The 16747-nt window shown below is 34.7% G+C and overlaps 1 protein-coding gene across 4 annotated transcripts in view; it reads left to right on the top strand.

Moving 5' to 3' along the window:
- The window catches only part of Cyb5r4 (cytochrome b5 reductase 4), an 87171-nt gene that overhangs the window by 65052 nt on the left and 5372 nt on the right, over positions 1–16747 (top strand). For 3 of the 4 annotated variants that reach the window (XM_076858457.2, XM_076858454.2, XM_076858456.2), the window contains 3 exons: positions 678–828; positions 1143–1229; positions 8921–9085. In XM_076858457.2, the coding sequence (XP_076714572.2) occupies positions 678–828; positions 1143–1229; positions 8921–9085 (403 nt within the window). Of the gene's footprint in view, positions 1–677; positions 829–1142; positions 1230–8920; positions 9086–12792; positions 13333–16747 lie in introns of those variants that run through there. The other variant, XM_076858455.2, reaches the window with a different exon arrangement.

Below are 16747 nucleotides of genomic sequence, written 5' to 3'. Positions count from 1 at the left end.
GGTGGTCCTATTAACTGTGCTGTAGAAATTGGGCACTGATTTCTCAACTGTGTTGTTTCCCAGATTGGGAGGTAGCCTGCTGCAAGTATATCTGATTACTTTTCTGTATTGCTTTGTTTTCATAGGAATTAAACTCTTCTTATTTTAATCAATAGATGTTTTTAATATTTGATGGAGGAGAAATTAACACAATTACTAACATTAGGTTTTAGAAAACATTTCTATTTCAATTTTCTTTGCTACTAATCATATCTCTGTGGTTAATAATCAGTATATAAATGACAAATATCTATGCTCTACCTTGTGTTGTACAAGACAGATGTATATAGATTCTGCTTTTGAGGTGCTTATAATTTAGTTATCAATTCTTTCTTGACATTTGTGGATAAGAACTTTGCAATAAGTTTTAAATTTTGGACTTCAGATTGGGAAATGACGGTGAGAAATAAAACCTTGTCATTAGTTTTACTCTAATGATATAATCCAGACATACTTGGAGGCCTAATTCACTCTAAAAACCCTCATCTGCCTTGAACACTGATATGTAGTCTGCAGAGTAAGTAACGATACTGTTACTTATGAATGTTCCAAATTCAGCTACTTAGCGTTCTCAGTTTCCCTGTTGGGTTTTTGTTTTGTTTTGTTTTTCTGATTTATTTTCATATTTCATTATTTAGGAGATTTTGTACCAGTAAGCAATCCTGAGGGAAATTTTAAAATATCCAAACTCCAAGAAGTAGAAGATCTTTTTTTATTGGCAGCTGGAACAGGCTTCACACCAATGGTTAAAATACTGAAATATGCTTTGATTAATGTACCCAGTCTCAGGTATGTAGTTTTACCTCTATCTACTATTGTTTGTGAGGCTATTTTATTATTATAAGGTATTTTAAATTGATTATTCACTGGACCTTAATAATCTTGTTCTCATTCCTTCATTTATTGTTTCTTACTTGGACTCTTCTAATCCTATTTTTCTAATCCTATTTTCTTAATTTGATTCTTTTATCTCATTTCAGTTTTTGATATTTTTGGTTAGCTAATTGGTATGAAAAAGCTTGCACCCTAGTTCAGTTAGACTTTCCCCTTGTGCATACTTTAAGTTTAATTAGTTGCATTTAATGAGTTTTTTTTCTTTTAAGGAAAGTGAAATTGATGTTCTTCAATAAGACAGAGGATGATATAATTTGGAGAAGCCAATTGGAGAAATTAGCATTTGAAGATAAAAGGTATTATACTGATTGTAACTCTGTTAATACTATATAGGCCTTATGTCCTTTGACTGAAAATTTGAATTGACCAGAAAATTTCTTCAAAGAAAAAGTAAACTAATTAATAAATCTATAAATATAAATAATGGTAATTCTCCCTACTTACCCCCAAAGAAATACTGTCTGATAAGATCCAAATTAAGGGCTAAGAGGTATAGCTCAGTAGTAGAGTATTTGCTTAGCATGTGCAAGGCCATGGATTCAAATCCCAGCACCAAAAAATTAAAATATATAGTGGTGTGTCTGTATGTGTGTGTGTGTGTGTGTGTGTGTACTCAGCAAGATATATACATATCTATCTCTTGAGTTGAGTTTTGTGAAAATATTCCTGTGTAGTAGTTAATTTGTTAATTCAGGATATTCTTGTATAATGAATAATGATATTTTATATATATATATATATATATATATATATATATATATATATATATATATATATATTAGAATGGAGAATTGTGCGTGTGTGTGTGTGTGTGTGTGTGTGTGTGTACTAGGGATTAAACCCAGGGACACTTAACCACTGAGCCACATCCCTAGACCTTATATTTTTATTTTGAGACAAGATCTCACTAAATTGTGTAGGCCTCACTAATTTGCTGAGGCTGGCTTTGAACTTGCAATTCTCCTACCTTAGCCTCCCCAGCAACTGAGATTATAGGCATGGCCCAATTGATAAAATAAATTTGATGAGAATGGATTAAGCAAAAAGAAACATGTTATAATATTTCTTAGAGCCTTTAACATGCTAATATCCATTGTGACTTTCAAAGAGTGGGATTTCTTTTGCAGCATTTAGCGTTTTGTCTTCATTGTTGTTTGTTTGCATTAATTCTTATTAATAGACTGGTCACTGGTATCCTCAGTATACACCTTAGGAAATGCTGGTATAGTCAATAGGAAACAATTCATGTCAAGCTGAATCCAAAGACAGAAAGGAGAGCAAAGTGAGAAGTTATTTCATTGAAAAAAAGCACAGTCAACTGAATATAAGAAGACAATTTTTTTTTTCACTACCAGGAATTGAACCCAGGAGTGCTTAACCACTGAGCGACATCCCCATCCCTTTTTTTAAAAAAAAAAATATTTTTAGTTGTAGATGGACACAATTAATTCCTTCCTTCCTTCCTTCCTCCCTCCCTCCCTTCCTCCCTCCCTCCCTTCCTGAGGATTGAACCCACTGCCTCACACATACAAGGCAAGCGCTCTACCACTGAGCTACAGCCCCAGCTCCACCAGCCCTTTTTAAATTTTTTATTTTTGAGTCAGAGTCTTGCCAACAAGTTGCTTAGGGCCTCACTAAATTTTGGAGGTTGACTTTGAATTCCTGATCCTGCTGCCTCAGCTTCCTGAGCTGCTAGGATTATAGGCATGCACTACTGTGCCTGGAAAAGAAGATAGTTTAAATGAGGCCATATAGCACATCTTCCCTCAAAAGATGTGAGAAAGGAGATTCAGAAAAAAAATTTTTTTTCATATTCAATTCATATTTTTATTGTGGTTACAGATTATTAGATGTCAGTGTTTGTACACAAAGTCTTTTATTTAATTAAATTTAGATCTTTACATTTAGATCACAGAAGGCGCTGATTCTAAGTTTCTGGAGTCTCAGACCTCCTAACTGGAGGCACTTGGTTGGAAACTGATTCATGACCATGGACTCTTGGTGTCTTTTGACTTACATCAAGTCAAGCCCTTACTGGAAAACAAAAAGGCCTTGCCTGTGTAGATGGCTTGGGAACATTTATAAAGAATTTTACTATAATCTGGGGTTTTATGTAGAAATAGGAGAATCCTAGCCTGAAAGACTTATTGATGGATTTTGTTAGTACTGTTCAGTCAAAAACATAATTGCAAGTCCTATACATAAAAGGAAAGTAAAAGTTCAGATTCAATATCAGGTAGTTTTAATTATAGTCACATTTGTATTTTAGTTAGCATTTAAGATATTAATTTTTAAATATATTTTGAATCACCCTTTCCCACATCTTGACTCCTCTGTGTCACTTGTAGTTTTTGAGAATAAAGTTTCTGATGACAAATGTGTTTACCTGAATACATTTGCCTTATTCAATTATTAAATAATGTAATAATTTTGAAAATGCTCTGAAATTCTGTAGTTAAAAAAAATTAAATACTGTCTAGAATTAGGTTTCATCTTTCTACCAAGTCCTTTGTGGAACAAGGAAGGATAGGAAGGGTAGTAACAGAGATTGGTATATGATCTAATATTTTTATTTTTTTTTCTGGTCCTCAGCATTTATCCAGATAATATTATTAACAAATAAAATTCTTTGAAATATCATTATGAAATGGAAACTTGTTAACCTTGTGACCTTGGGCAAGTTATTTTTTTTGACTGGGCCTCAGTTTTTTGTTCTGTAGAACAGACACATTAATACTCATATCATAGGGCATCTGGATTCATGTGTTAGCATATGTAGATGCCTAGTCCATAATTAGCATGTTTGTAACAGTTACATTTATTCATTCCTGAAATATGTGTGAGCATCTACAGTGTGCCTCTCTATACATAGGGGCACAATAGTAGTAAGATATTGTGTTGCCTGTTTTCTCATGTGGAGCACAAAGACTGTCTCTTCATTTTCCCTTATTGTTCCATTCAATAAAATTGAGGGAATAAAGGAAATTCAGAGTCATTTTTAGAATGTTTCTATTTCAATACAATTTTCATGGTACTATGTATGAAATTTGAAAAGAAAAAAAAAGTCAGCTTACCTGAATTTTATCTACGTATGTTATTATACTTAACTGTTAACACCAGAAGTTGGGATCCAAAGTCTAGCAAAATCTTACACATTTATTTTTTTTAAGAAAAAACAGTAGGCAGATATGTACAGTAGTAGATCTAGTTAATTACTATGTGAAAATGAAATGAAATTAAGTTTCATTTCATTTTCACATAGTATTAAATTTCATTTATTTTTTAAGATAATGTTACAGTGACTATTATTATAATTGTATTTTCTACTTAATGTATTCTGTATATAAAATATTTTCTGTTTCAATGATTCTCAACGTAGAGCAACCCCAACATGCCTCAGGACATTTATGTTCAGCGATGTTTTGATTGTCACAATTGGAGGGGGAGGTGATACTGACATCTAGTTGGAAGAGGCCAGGAATACTATGAACTTCCTACAATGCACAGAAAGCCCCCCCAAACAGAATATGGAACTCAAAATGCCAATAGTGCTGATTGGGAAACCCTGCAATATATATAACATGATTTTTAACAATGGCATTATATTCAATCATGTGAACATATTATAATTTAACTAATCCCCTACTATTTGATATAGTGACTAAAAGTTATTCTGTACTTCCTCTAACTATTCAGAATAAAAATTTCATCAAAATAATCAATAGATCAAAGTGTTCTAAGGCTGTTGATACATTTTAACAAATAGTCTCTGAAGAGTGAAGTATTTAACCCAGATTATTGTGTAGAATACACTTAATAGTGGTTTTTTGTTGTTGTTGTTTAAAAGTGGATAGAGGGCTGGGGATGGGGCTCAAGTGGTAACACACTCGCCTGGCATGCACGAGGCGCTGGGTTCGGTCCTCAGCACCACATAAAAATAAAATAAAGATGTTGTGTCCACCGAAAACTGAAAAATAAATATTAAAAAATTCTCTTTCTCTCTTCTCTCTCTCCTTTCTCTCTCTTTAAAAAAAAAAAAAAAAAGAATGGATAGAGAGATCAGTGATTGAATAATAGGGGAAGGAAAAAGAGAAAGGAAGGAATTCCAAGCAGCAAGGAAATGAATCACAAAGGACCAAGGTTCATTTACCCAGTTATATCCACCAAGAGAAGATTGTGTACTTTAACTTAGATTTCTATGCTATTTGCAAAATGTGTTTGACATAGGAAAATATACAAAATAAGACTACTCTAAAGTGCATCAGTAGCTGTGGATTCTGTGCACCGAGAGGAGAAAGAATAATCACACTTTTGTGAGAATAAGGATATCAGTGCTTCATGCAAGAATTGACTTTGAGCTGGGCTTTGGAAAACAAAATAGCATTTCTGTGAACAGGAAAGGAAATGTTGGTAGTGGCAATAAAGACATAAGGGCCAGAATGCTCTGATGTTTTAGTGACAGACCATAGTCCAGTTTTGTTCCTAGTATTTTTTTTTAGCTAGAAAAACAGGAAAAGATGGAGCCTTAAGTATTCTGAAATGGTAGTGTCTGTTGGTAATGAGGAACAATTGAAGCTTTTAAAGCAAAGTTGCAAATTTGAATCTGGGTTTTTAGCATTACTAATATGGCAGTGGTGTGTCAGGTTAAGGCTAAGAGTTGTGTTTTAGACAAGAGATGTAGGACCTGATTTGGAGTTGTGGCAGTTAAAATGAAAAAGTAGGAGACATGCAAGAAATAGGAAGGAGAGGATAGGTTTTGGAAGCTAATTGGCTGGAGGAGGATATTTGTTGGATATTTAGGCTCTGCTCTTGATTTACAATGAATGAGTACATTTCAAGTCTTTTTATCTCAGGTAACTATCAGTCTAATTTAAAATAAAAATTTCTAGCAAGCTTATTTGCTTTCATTGACATTTTAGACCTCATAGGCATTCATCAGAACAAGCCTGTTCTTTCTATCTTTATCTCCCTCTCTCCCTCTATGATGTTTTGCATTTTATGGGTAACCTGAATTTATTTCAAGAGTCCTGGTCCTCTCTGGTTTTTTTGAAATCAGGGCAGACAGGGAGTTTCAGGATGTTTACTCATTCATGCATCTAGCAACTCAGTATTGTAATTGTTTAAGATCACAGGTTGGCCTTCATTCAGAAAAATCCAGGACAGAGGAATCCACTGGCACAATCTGTATCTTGATATGTTATAAGAAATGTTTTATTAAAGAAATCTTGATCTTAACTAAGAATTGTTTCTGCTCCAATTTGAGCAGTGTTACTTTCCTGTGATGGTTAAGCAGGATAGTAGTCTCCAGTAATCCTTAAAGCTTACCATGCTGTCTGTTCACTTTTTCCATTATGTGCGTAAAATGGGACCACTGTGTGAATAAATACAATATGCACAAGAAGTTTATTTTATTTATGTGTTTATATAAATATCTCAGTTATTTATCACCATCTAGTACATGTCTTTAGAAAATATGCCTCTAATTCGGCTTTTTTTTTTGCAAGCATCTTAATAAAGGAAAATTATGAAAAGCTACTTATTACAGATTACAGGGACTTTGGCATTCGTTTATATATTTTAGCAATTTTATTCCAATGATAGGTTCATTAGAAATAGAGCCAAAGGAGAACATCTGTTACTTTTTGATCTTTTAATTAAACAGGGTACTTTCCATTTTTTACTCAAATGTCTAGAATTGGAAGACAGTAGTTCTTCAGTGCTATTGGGTCCCCTTTGATAATCTGTTGAAATATTATGAACCTTCTTCCCAGAAAAATGCACTTATTAAATCATACACATTTACATATATAATTTCATAGATGACAGCACATGGCCTTGTTTTTCCAAGCACAGATTTTATTTTTAGCAAGTATTTTATAAATCAATTCCTTCATTCACTTGATGAATATTTTCTGTGCACTTATATTGAGCTAGACCTGTGTGTAGTATTGAACAAGGCAGACAGTGACTCTGCTCTTATGGAGCAGTAAGCAAATATACTTTCTGAAATTATGTACCATTATCTTATTTTAAGTTCCAGGAAGGAAAATATAGGCTAGTGGAAGAAATTATAGGTTAAGTATCAAGTATTCAAAATGCTTGGACCAGATTGTGGAGATTTTTAGATTGGGAATATTTGCATAGACTTACTGGTTGAGCATCTCTAATCTGAAAATCTGAAATTTGAAATACTCCAAAATATGAAACTTTTGAGAGGATCATGTTGGGGCTCAAAAAGTTTTGGACTTTGAAACATTTGGGGTTTTAGGTTTTCAGATTGGAGATGTCCATCCTATGTTTGATGAGGCTGTTTGGTTTAAGGTGGATTCAAATCTCTGCTAATACTAAATGAGGAACCTTGAAGGTAAGAACTAAAATATAATTCTGTAGGAGTTCAGAGTATTAAAAAATGGGGTGGGGTTGGCGTAATGGCTCAGTGGTAGAGCACTTGCCTTGCATGTGTGAGGCACTGGGTTTACTTCTCAGCACCATATATAAATAAATGAATAAAATAAAGATCCATCGACAACTAAAAAAATTTTTTTAAAAAGCATAGATTGTTAGGATTGTAAGAGATTATGTAGTTTCCCATCTCATTGCACAGATGGGTCCATAAAACCAAGAGTCTGGGATCTGTACACAGAACTGTACTATTTCTCTATCCCCTTGCTGGCACTCTTGTTTGGTCTGCTGCTTAGGCCAGGATGATCACTTCCTGGAAACCCTAACCCAGTTGAGGCACAGTGATGTGAAGACAGTGATGCCAGCCATGTTTTTTTCTCTTCTTATATTTGGTTTCCTTGTTCCCTCATATGAAGCTGTTCACTTCAACTTTTTCTTAAGTGTATATTAACATAGAACCAATTCCAACTATTCTTCAGAAGTATCTCAGTTACTAACTAGAATATGTAGAAATGCATTTTATTTGATGCTATTGAAAATAGAAGAATTAACTGTGATTACTAAAATAGAGCATATCAGAATGGGTACAATATAAAATTTTGAATTTACTATAGCTTTTAACCTGCATTTTACTTAAAGCTTATGGTAAGATATGGTCAGAAATTATATTTTGAGACTTGATTTGATGTTCTTTCCCATTTTAATTCTATACCCTTTCTTTTGCTTTCATCTGTTCCATTACATAGCATTTACGTGCTCTTCTTTTTTGACCAGTAAGGATATAGTGATCGACAAAGCAGGCACAGATCCTGCTCTTCTGTAGTTAATGACACAAAGAGAAGGTAGACATGGAAATAGTGATCTTGTTAAGTGAGCTCATACTTACAACCTGAAGTAAGGGCTATGAAGAAAAGAAAAACATTTTCATAGCCTGTATAATACAGGATCCTAGACTGGTGGGGCCACAGCACTTCCCTATGGGCATGATACCTGAGCTAAGAACAGAAGACAGAACAAGCCATATGATGGCAGTGAAAATGGAGAAAAGTAGGTAGAGGGTTAGGAGTGAGGACTTGGTGAAGAAATTGGGTGTAGAGGATGAGGTAAAGCGTGGTTCCCAGAATAAAACCCAGGTTTTTAGCTTGTGCAACCATGTGAACTGGTGCCATTCACAGAATTATATCAGGTGTGCAGCAGGGAGATAACAAGCTGATGGACTTTGAGACAGCAACAGTAAAAGTCAAATGGGATTCTTAGTCTAGAAATCATCCAAGAGATGTGAGCCAGAGATTCAAGTACACATCACTGGAAATTGTTCTGTATTGTGATTTTTGCAAGCAGATTATTAACAGAGAGGTATGAGGATCTCTGAGATCCCTTGGAGTTCTGTTTCTAATAATTTTTTTAAATGCCAAAGTACTTTCTTTATCTTTAGGAAAAGCTAATCCTTACTAAATATAGATTTACCTATATAACATTCTTGATACATTCAGTTTTTCTTTTAATGAGGTGTTTTATTGAACTTAAAACATGCTGATAATATGTTTAAAATAATGGACTTTTAAAAATTGCTTCTTTCCCCCAGATTTGATGTTGAATATGTTCTCTCAGCCCCTACTTCTGAATGGAAGGGCAAACAGGGACACATTTCACCAGCTCTTCTTTCTGAATTTTTGAATAGAAGTTCAGAAAAATCCAAAGTTCTTCTCTGCATCTGTGGACCAACACCATTTACAGAACAAGGAATAAAGTGAGTAGCAGTGTGGTGGGAAAACCCTGAAATGAAAATCTTGCCTGAAAAGCAGTCATTCAGCTAGTCTCTCAGTTCCTCCTGCTCATATGAATCTACGCTTTAATATCCTGTTATTATGACTTAAACAAAGAATGAAGTTTTCAGTCTTCCCATGAGTGAAGGGTTGGAGGCAAGGATCATGTGTAGTGTTAGATATGAACACAGAAGTAAGACACAGCTGCCACTTGGTGTTCTCTGCCAGTGGCTGACAGTATGCCTCTACTTCCACCAAAGCTTTGTAATATAAATAGTAATTATTAAGCAGTTTGTCTCATTGAGGCTTTCAATCTTCATTCTCTGTAACTGGGGAAAAGCTAGTAAATAACAAAAAGAGTGATTGAAAACCAGGCAATTAGACCCAAAGAAATTAGAAAATATAAAAGGCAAGACTAGTAAACCCCAGATAATGAATAATCAGTGGTGGTGCCATCTTATTTAAAATTCATCTTGATATGATTTATTTCTAAAATGGCACTATAAAATATTTGGTTGAATGCAGCCACTGTTGGGTTTCTAGACGATTTTGAAATATGACTGCCATAAATGTCCTGCTTTTTCTTTTCAGTACATGACTAAACCTGACATTTTCTAGATAATTTTTTATCTTGTGGTTTTATTTTTATTTTAATTATAAAAAAATTGATCCTTGTCAATAAAGATATATTAGGAAAAAAGGCTAGAACTACATTGTTTTACTTTTTGACACTATTATTTTAGAAGTATCTCTATGAGCACAGATTGCAGTATAATGATACTTTTAAATGATTGGAATCATAAACCCTTCAGCATTGAAAGACTGGCTGAGAAGGAATCTCTTTTATAGCTATCCTGGTAGAACTACATTGTCTCCCTCCATGAATGATGAGCTTTTTGAATGCTGGGACCATGTCTTCTTCATTTTGATTCCTGACAACATATAGAAAACACATTCCTTGCATACCAGAGCCTCAGTGTATATGCATTAAATAGAGGGTAGTCATGACCTTCGTATTTTTGCATTTTAAAAATCTACTATAATCTGTATAGTTCTCTTTTCTCAGTTTTGCTTCACAGCTAATCTTTCAGTACTATACTCCTGGTGTTCCCAGAAAGCCCAGGAGTGTCATTAATCATTACAAATGAATGCCTGATATTACTTACCCTTGACCATGCTGCATAGAGTTGCCTTTTGAGATATAGCTTGATTCAAATCTGTACTTGCAATTCATAACATCTAGCCTGTGACTCTTAGTTAATGACTCATTTCTTTGATTTCCTTGTCCTCACCATCTTAATGCATGTAATGTGTCCTTTTTTTTTTCATTGATAATGACATGAGTCTTTTATAATATCATGGTTTTTTTTTTCTGTAACACAAGTTTCTTTAAAATGCTCTTCCTAGGACCTTCCAAAATTAATCTCATCTGCCACATAGGTTATAAGTAGTTGACTTTCCATATCCTTGAGTTCCACATCCATAGATTCCAACAATCATAGATCAAAAAATATTTGAAAAACATTGCATCTGTACTGGACAACTATTTATATAATAGTTATAGTATAGTAGATATTACAAGTAATTTAGAGATTATTTAAAGTGTATGTGAGGATGTACTACATCAGATGCAAATTTTTTTTATAGAGAGGACTTGAGCATCCATAAATTTTGGCATCCACATGATGCCAAGAACCAGTCTCCTCCTGTACCAAGGGACAACTGTATAAACATCCCAAACTTATCCTGCATATTTGGTGAACATTTGTTAATTTTTATGATATGATAACAGAGAAAAACTTAGAATCCTATTTTTGTAAAAAAATACACAGAAACAGCTCATAACTATTTGGCCAATAATGACCTTTTGATCCACTAACTACCACTTTATCACAGATACAAATAAAACAGTCATGACTTTGAAAGCCCATACTGTCTGGTGGTAGAAACAAATGCATATATTAATAACTAAAGCATGACACAGAATATCACAAGTACTCTTACTAGAGATAAAAAGAAGTATGGAAATTCAGAGAGAGAAGTTACTTTTACCTAGCGGTGGGGAGGGGGGCGGGTGTATTAGGGAGACAGGCACAGCATGATTAGAAAAGACTTCTGCTTTGAATGATGATGAAAATGTTACCAATCAAAAGAAATATAGGATAGTGTTACAGGCAGAGAAAGGAGGAGGGTAGACGCTTTAAGGGTACAGTTTTGTCTAGAGTGAAGTCCCTTTAGGTTGGAGGGGACAGGATGCATGGCTCAAAAGGTAAGATGGCTCAGATAGGGAGAGGATTGGCTACTGTTTCAGGACTTCTGTCCTGTACTGGCCCTTCATGTGAATATGTGTGCTCTGGAAGCTGCCAGTAAGGTTTTAATTCTAGCCCTACCACTAATAGTCATCTTGCAGTCATTTACTAGGTGTCCTCAGGTCAGCTACTTACCCTTTCTAAGCTTTAGTGCACTTGCCTATAAACAGGAATGAATAATGATACTTAATGTGAAGTGCTTAGCACAGTAACTGTATATAATATTGTAAATATTAAATAAATGACTGTTATTTTCAGCGGCATTTGAAACATCTATTTCTAAGTCTCCATTTTTACTGTTTTCCAAGTTGAATTATATTTTAGCAGTATGCTGCCTTTTCCTGTTCAATGAGGCAGAATGAAAATAGAATGCCAGGGGAATCAACTTTGAAAACTGATGAATAAGGGAAAAACCAAGCATTTATTCTGCTTTTCCTACCTGAGCCATTTTACTGAATAGCAACATAATAAAGGAGAAGTCTGTCTTTATAGAATTCCTCAGCTGATTAATAAAGAAAAAATGATAGATTTAGAATATTACCAATTTGGGCCTTGAATGAACTAATGGATCTATACAGAGATTATCCATGATTGCCAGCATCCAATAAGAGAGGCATCATATGTAATGTGCCTCTGACTGGAAAAATACTACCTGTAAAAACTTTGCCAAAAAAGAATTAAAACTTCTGGGCATGGTGGCACATGCCTGTAATCCTAGCCACTTGGGAGTCTGAGGCAGGAGGATCACAAGTTCAAGGACAAGCTTCAGCAACATGACAAGGCTCTAAGCAACTTAGCAAGACCCTGTCTCAAAAGAACAAAAAAACAGGCTGGGGATGTGGCTCAATAGTAGAGCACCCTTGGGTTCAATACCTAGTACCAAAAAAAAAGAGGTAAATCTGTATCTGATCAGGCCTGTGGCTTCAGTTATTAAATTGTGGAGAATAAAACAACATAAGATACATGTGACTAAGGAATATGAAAGGAATGCAGCAAAATGAGGACTATGGGAGACTCAAGAAATAAAATTCTGATTTTTTTTTTTTCCAACACAGATTGTAGGATATGGTGGGCAATTGGGGGAGGAAAGAGATCTTATATATCAGAATATACCAGTCAGTTGCAGTGAGTAAGTTGTAATTGAATCCTCATTCACAACAATTTTAGAAGCCATGGCATTTATGGAAAAAATTGAAAATTTGAACACTGACTAGATATTTAATGACATTTAGAAATTGTGTATTTTTAGAAGTGATAATTTGTGTTTTAAAAAAGTACATAAGAAATGGAGAAAATGAAAAACTACTGTGATATAATGATAAACTTATTTATTTTTAAACATTTTCTCTAAGAAACATGTGGTTTTTTTATTTGTTTTTCAGGTTGCTGCATGACCTTAACTTTTCCAAAGATGAGGTCCATAGTTTTACAGCATAATGAAGAGTGTGATTGTATTTTACTCAATTACTTTATCTAAATTTGTGATTACTTAGAATTTTTTAAGAGAACATTTTTGTATATATTAAAAGATTAACTAGAATCCAAATTTCAGTTTCTTAAATGAAATCAACTGTTCCTTCAGTATAGGTAATTTGTCAGCTTTATTTTATACATAACTTATTTTACTATTGATACTTGACCTGGAAAGTCAATCATGGCAACAACAGGATTCCTTACAAATTCCCTTACCATTGAAACTGTATCACTGTTCTACAATAAGCACTTGTGTTTTGGGACATGATAAAGTAAATGATCACTTTGATCACATTTCTATGCTATAAAATGTCTTATTAGCAATACAAATTAAATTTTACATTGCACTGTTAACTCAGGAAATGATCATTTATGTCTTTGTTATTAATATTAAAACATGGAATGCTGTAAAAAATTAAGTGATCCAAATAATTTTATGTTTGTATATGGCATTGATGCACAGTAGAATAAAATTATACTTAAGTACTTTTTAATCCTTGTTGTAGAAACATAGTTGAATGCAACAATACCAGGTTTATATCTTAAATGGAATTCTGGAAGGCACCAGTAAAGATACTGGGGACACTCACCTATGTGGGATTAGCTTTGTTAGAGAGTTTAAGAGAATCTTGACAGCTATTTTGATTCTAAGGCAAGACCAAAGGCATCAGAAAAGATAGTAACAGTGTAGCATCTAGTCCATGGCCTAAAATAATCACTAGATGCTTTGGAATGAGTTAAATTTTTAATTCTAAACCAGCTGGAAAGGAGGAATATTCTTCCTAAACTGTTCTTTTCTGGCTGGCTGCTTTTCCACAGCTGGCAGTTCAGCAGGGAGCTCTCCTGGGCATGATAGTTTGGGAGTCTTTTCTCTCCCTGCTACTGAGGCCAACCTTTTTAAATCCTTTTGCAGACTGGGACTCAGCAGAGGTCATCAAGAAAAGTCACTATGATTTTTTCTTGAGGAAACTGTGTAGAATAGCTAGGTGACTGCTGCATAAACTAACTTAATAAATAGCTAGGTGACTGCTTGCATAAACTAACTCTCACTACTTTATGAAGCAGCAATGTTTTTACAGAACTGGAAGGTGGGAGGAGTCTCCAATTTCCCTGTAAATGATTTTGTAAATAGCTACATCTTCACTAAAGGAATGATGTACTCAAAAAGAAAACAATCTTAACATTTCTGAAATTAAAACTGACCAGCTCTGAAGCTCCCTGTGTGCAATGGCTAGTTAACACACTTTTTCCTGTGCTGCCCCCCCCCCCTCTAGCTAGCTCCTCATCCTCATTCAGCAAGGGAAGAATCCCCCTGTCCCCAGCTGGCAGTGCTCCCTGATGGCTAATAGGAACTTCCTCATGCTTCATGCCTCCCTACTGTCTTCTTTTTTCCCTCTACCCTTATCATGTAGCACTTCTTTAGCTGTTTTGTAGCTGATTAGTAATATATCAATTAATTTTACCTTAGCCAACATTTTTCTCATTTTTTGTAACAATCTTTTTTCTCTCCTCCAGTCCTTTTCTAGTTAAATAGAATTTCCTCTCTATTATTCTCTGATTGTATATCTCTGTTTATTTCTCTATTTATTATATTTTAAAGTGTAATCTCTACTCATGTGATTTTATCAATTTTCATGTTTGTAAATCCCAATTTGGAGTCTTATCTAAGAATCAGCTGAGCTTCATTTTTAATATCTAGTTAGCTCCTTGAAACCATCTGGATATTCCATAGGCCCCTCACACTGAGTATATCCCAAATTGAACCTTGACCATGATTATCCTTTCCCAAGTCTATATATCCTCTTGAACTCTGATATATGAGTTCAGCCATCTGCCTACTTAGCTCTTCTATAACCGTTAATAATCAACATCAGTGTCTCCCTCTCCAATATGACCCCTTTCCAACTAATCCTGCCCAGTCATTCCTCAACTGCATTAGCACTGTAGCCTGGTAATTAGTCTTCCTATTGCAGTCTTGATGTCCCTGAAATCCATTCTCCATTCTAGGGTTCTAGAAGGAGTTGGAGGAAAACAGGCCTTCGTCTTTCACTAATTCAACCATATACTCTCGGGTACAGATGGGACTATAGTTTATAACTGTGTTCTTGAGCAAAGAACTTAAAGACTCCTACATCACATATTTGCAATGAGAAAAGAGAATTCTGATCAAACTCCTATTGCTTGAAGATTCTGCTTGCTTTCTTTAAAAATATGTTGATCTATTAAATTTTTATTACTGCCACAATAAATTGCCACAAACTTAGTGACTTGAAATAATACCCATTTTTTTAAGTTGTAGATGAGCACAATATCTTTATTTATCTATTTTTTTAAGTTGTGCTAAGGATTGAACACAGGGCCTCACGGAATGCAAGGCAAGCACTCTATCGCAAAGTCACAACCCCAGCCCAAATAATACCCACTTATCAGCGCTTAATTCTCAACTGGGTCTTCTGTAGAAGGCCTTGCAAGCCTGAAGTCAAGTTGTCAGATAGTCTGGGCTCTTATCTAGCAGCTCTGGGAAAGACTGTTCTTCCAGCCTCAGTCAAGTGGTTGGTGGAATTGACTTCTTGCATTTGTAGGACTGAACTCCCCCATTTCCTTGCTGGCTGTCAGCTAGGGCCAGTCTTTGCTTGTGGAAGCTACCCAGATTCCTTCTCAAGCTTTCTGGTAGCCCCTTTCTTCACTGGTAAATCAAGTCCCTTTGTGCTTTAAAGATCTCTGAATTCCCCCTTCTGTCTCATCTTTGTTGTCATAGCTGTCATGTGGTTAGATTGATCTTACCCAGATATACAAGGTAGTCACCCTACTTTAAGATCTGTAATCTTAATTACAGCTTCAAAGTCCCTTTTGCCATGTAACATAACATATTTAAAGGACATTCAAATCTTTGGGGGGCCATTTTGTATATCACAGTCTATTAAGTAAACAGAAATTTGATCAAGGCGCAATGTATTTTGTCTAGATATCACTATGAATCCTCAATTTTCATCTTGATGTGATAGAGTATGACAGGAGCTATTACACCCCAAGATACTCAAACATCCTTATACTGGCAAAGGCCTGACTATAACCACTATTATGATCCATCCTCTCAGCTGCATAAGCTTGTCCTGAACCAATTTGGGGCTGAGTCTGTTTATATTTACAGACCATCTTTGAGCAGATGACCAGATTCAGTATGGTTTACATTCCTTAGAATTTGTGGCTAATGAGTTATAAAAAAAAAAAAAAGTGAAATTCAACTATTCATCGTTTCTTGGTATCTTTCAGCTTAAACTATGGTAAAGTCACATTCAACCAGGATTATGAGTTTGGCTTAGCTCAAAATAGAATGCCAGAGTAATCTATCTACTTCAAAACCACATTATCTTTGCTGGTTAGAATTCCCATCTTTGTGCAGCTTCCTTTCATGAAATAGAGGTTGTACTTGGGTACAGCATTATTCATAAAGCAGAAAAGAGGCAAGAACCCAAATGTTCACTCGTGAATGAACAAAAAAATAAATGTGGTATATTCATACAATGGAATATTATTTGTTATAAAAAGGAATAGAGTAGAGGTACATGATACATCATGAATGAACCTTGAAAACATTATTCTGAGTGAAAGATGCCAGTTACAAAATACCATACATAGGATTCATTCATATAAAATGTCTAGAAAGGGAAATCTATAGAGGTAGAAAGTAATTAGTGGTTGCTTATGAAATACAGGAGTAGGGAACCATAGGGAGTAGTATGATAGTAAAAGGGTATGGATTTTTCCTTTTGAAGTGATAAAAATGTTTTAAAGTGAAGTGTGGTTGTGGCTGCACATACTTGTGAATATATTAAACATATAATGAGTTGTATACTGTAAGGG

The sequence above is a fragment of the Callospermophilus lateralis genome, chromosome 6, assembly GCF_048772815.1.
Source record: "Callospermophilus lateralis isolate mCalLat2 chromosome 6, mCalLat2.hap1, whole genome shotgun sequence".
Lineage (NCBI taxonomy): Eukaryota > Metazoa > Chordata > Mammalia > Rodentia > Sciuridae > Callospermophilus > Callospermophilus lateralis.
Note: the sequence above shows the minus strand (reverse complement) of the source record. Positions and strands in the feature narration are given on the sequence as shown.